Source organism: Sycon ciliatum, chromosome 7, assembly GCF_964019385.1.
Source record: "Sycon ciliatum chromosome 7, ocSycCili1.1, whole genome shotgun sequence".
Taxonomy (NCBI): domain Eukaryota; kingdom Metazoa; phylum Porifera; class Calcarea; order Leucosolenida; family Sycettidae; genus Sycon; species Sycon ciliatum.
In genome coordinates, this window is record NC_088649.1 from 33801965 (window position 1) to 33804464 (window position 2500).

The 2500-nt window shown below is 49.9% G+C and overlaps 1 protein-coding gene across 1 annotated transcript in view; it reads left to right on the top strand.

Annotated features, from left to right (window-relative positions):
- The window catches only part of LOC135821874 (sortilin-related receptor-like), a 41810-nt gene that overhangs the window by 18251 nt on the left and 21059 nt on the right, over positions 1–2500 (top strand). Inside the window, exons 12-13 of the mRNA XM_065334875.1 lie at positions 1539–1618; positions 2255–2355. Coding sequence (XP_065190947.1) covers positions 1539–1618; positions 2255–2355 — 181 coding nt within the window. The remainder of the gene's footprint in view (positions 1–1538; positions 1619–2254; positions 2356–2500) is intronic.

Consider the following 2500-nt stretch of genomic DNA (forward strand, 5'->3'; position numbering starts at 1 on the left):
CGGAACCGATCCGCTTTAGTCAGGCCGTGGCCCGATCAACTGTGTTTGGCTACAAATGTGTGTTTACTGCTGCGGAGGTCATGTGTAGAACCTCCATATCATACTCAAACCGTATGGAAACCTATGGTACAGCCGGACCAATGAAAAACTGCTTTCACCAGTCCTGGATTCAGGAACACAGGGTACCAGGTTCCAAACCTGCTTGGAAGCGGAAGGATGTTTCCCTGCCGTGCTGCGACCCACTGTTGATTGGGAACTCGCGGCCTGGCACGAGGGAAGCATGGATGCAGCGAATGAGCTTTTCGGCCTTCGACCACTTGGTGGTTGGTCTGATCTACTCACCTCGCACCACTTTAGGAGCTGCATCTGCACCATGATCCTTGGGGTGGTAGGGTTCCTTGATCCTTGGGGTGATAGGGTTCCTTGATCCTTGGGGTGGTAGGGTTCCTTGATCCTTGGGGTGGTAGGGTTCCTTGATCCTTGGGGTGATATGGTTCCTTGATCCTTGGGGTGATATGGTTCCTTGATCCTTGGGGTGATAGGGTTCCTTGATCCTTGGGGTGATAGGGTTCCTTGATCCTTGGGGTGATAGGGTTCCTTGATCCTTGGGGTGATAGGGTTCCTTGATCCTTGGGGTGATAGGGTTCCTTGATCCTTGGGGTGATAGGGTTCCTTGATCCTTGGGGTGATAGGTTTCCTTGATCCTTGGGGTGATAGGTTTCCTTGATCCTTGGGGTGATAGGGTTCCTTGATCCTTGGGGTGATAGGTTTCCTTGATCCTTGGGGTGATAGGGTTCCTTGATCCTTGGGGTGATAGGGTTCTTTGATCCTTGAGGGTGATAGGGTTCCTTGATCCTTGGGGTGATAGGGTTCCTTGATCCTTGGGGTGATAGGGTTCCTTGATCCTTGAGGGTGGTAGGGTTCCTTGATCCTAGAGGGTGATAGGGTTCCTTGATCCTTGGGGTGATAGGGTTCCTTGATCCTTGGGGTGATAGGGTTCCTTGATTCTAGAGGGTGATAGGGTTCCTTGATCCTAGAGGGTGATAGGGTTCCTTGATCCTAGAGGGTGATAGGGTTCCTACAGATGCGGAAAACTGGGTCTCCAGTCTAGTCTCAAGCGAACCATCTTTTTTTGTTGATAAACCTACTGAAGGGTTTGTACTCAGCATGTGTGTGTGTGTGTGTGTGTGTGTGTGTGTGTGTGTGTGTGTGTGTGTGTGTGTGTGTGTGTGTGTGTGTGTGTGTGTGTGTGTGTGTGTGTGTGTGTGTGTGTGTGTGTGTGTGTGTGTGCATGTGTGTGTGTGTGTGTGTGTGTGTGTGTGTGTGTGTGTGCATGTGTGTGTGTGTGCATGTGTGTGTGTGTGTGTGCATGTGTGTGTGTGTGCATGTGTGTGTGTTTGGGTGTGCATTTGTGTGTATGTGTGGGTGCATGTGCATGCATGTTTGTATGTATGTGTGAGTGGGTGTGGGTGTAGGTGTGGGTATGTAAGTTGACATACCATCATAACCCGGCTGTATCTCCTCTCTTCTTCATACAGCTTATTATGGTAAGCATTACACTGGCAAGCAACATGTTGTCATGACAAGAGACAACGGAGTTCATTGGGAGTTTCCAAAGGTGAGTTTTATGCAGGCTTGTGCCTGTACGTGTTTGTATGTATGTTGGGGGGGGGGGGGTCTGTGTGTGTGTGTGTGTGCACGCGTGTGTGTGTGTGCGCGTGCGTGTGTGTGTGTGCGTGCGTGTGCGCAGGTGTCAGAATTATTTCTTTTCTGTCTGCTTCTGGCAGCAAGTTCAACACGTGTGTGTCTGTGTGTGTGTGTCTGTGTGTGTGTGTGTGTCCGTCTTTCTTCTCTTTCTCAGACTCCTCCTGACTTTTCTTTCATTCTCCTGGGTGGTTACCAACAGCCAGTGCATGCCGGAGTATGTGGTGTGATGTGTGTGCGGGAAAAAATATGAAAAAAGACCAAAAAGTAGGGATTCACTGGCCAGAAAAAGCCACTTCAGAGCTGTGTGGTGTAGACCAGGCTGAATAGTGGCGGTCAATTCTTCAGCCTTGCAAGCTGTTGAATGGTGCAATCCCGGCACAAGCTGCTATGGCTTCTGCTGTAGCATCGCTATCATCGCCTCCGGCGATGGGCGTCCAATGGTCCAATGGTGTGTGTCCGTATGTGTGTGTGTGTGTCTGTGTGTGTGCATACGTTTGTTTGTGCATGTGTGTGTGTGTGTGTGTGCCTATTCGTATGTTGATGCTAGCTACCATCCAGCCCCAGCCCATACTATGATATACGTGCCGGTGACCACGGTGGTATTATTGTAGCAGTGCCATACAGCAACATTGCCGTCAACAGCTTCTAGTAAGTAACCGCTAGCCCACAACACACACACAGGCAAATTTTGGCCGGGGAGAAACTTTGGCTGATCTCGAAATGAAAGTTTTGGCCGTGAACAAACTTTGGCCGATTGGGGTTTAATTATGTATCTTTTGCCTCAATAGACACC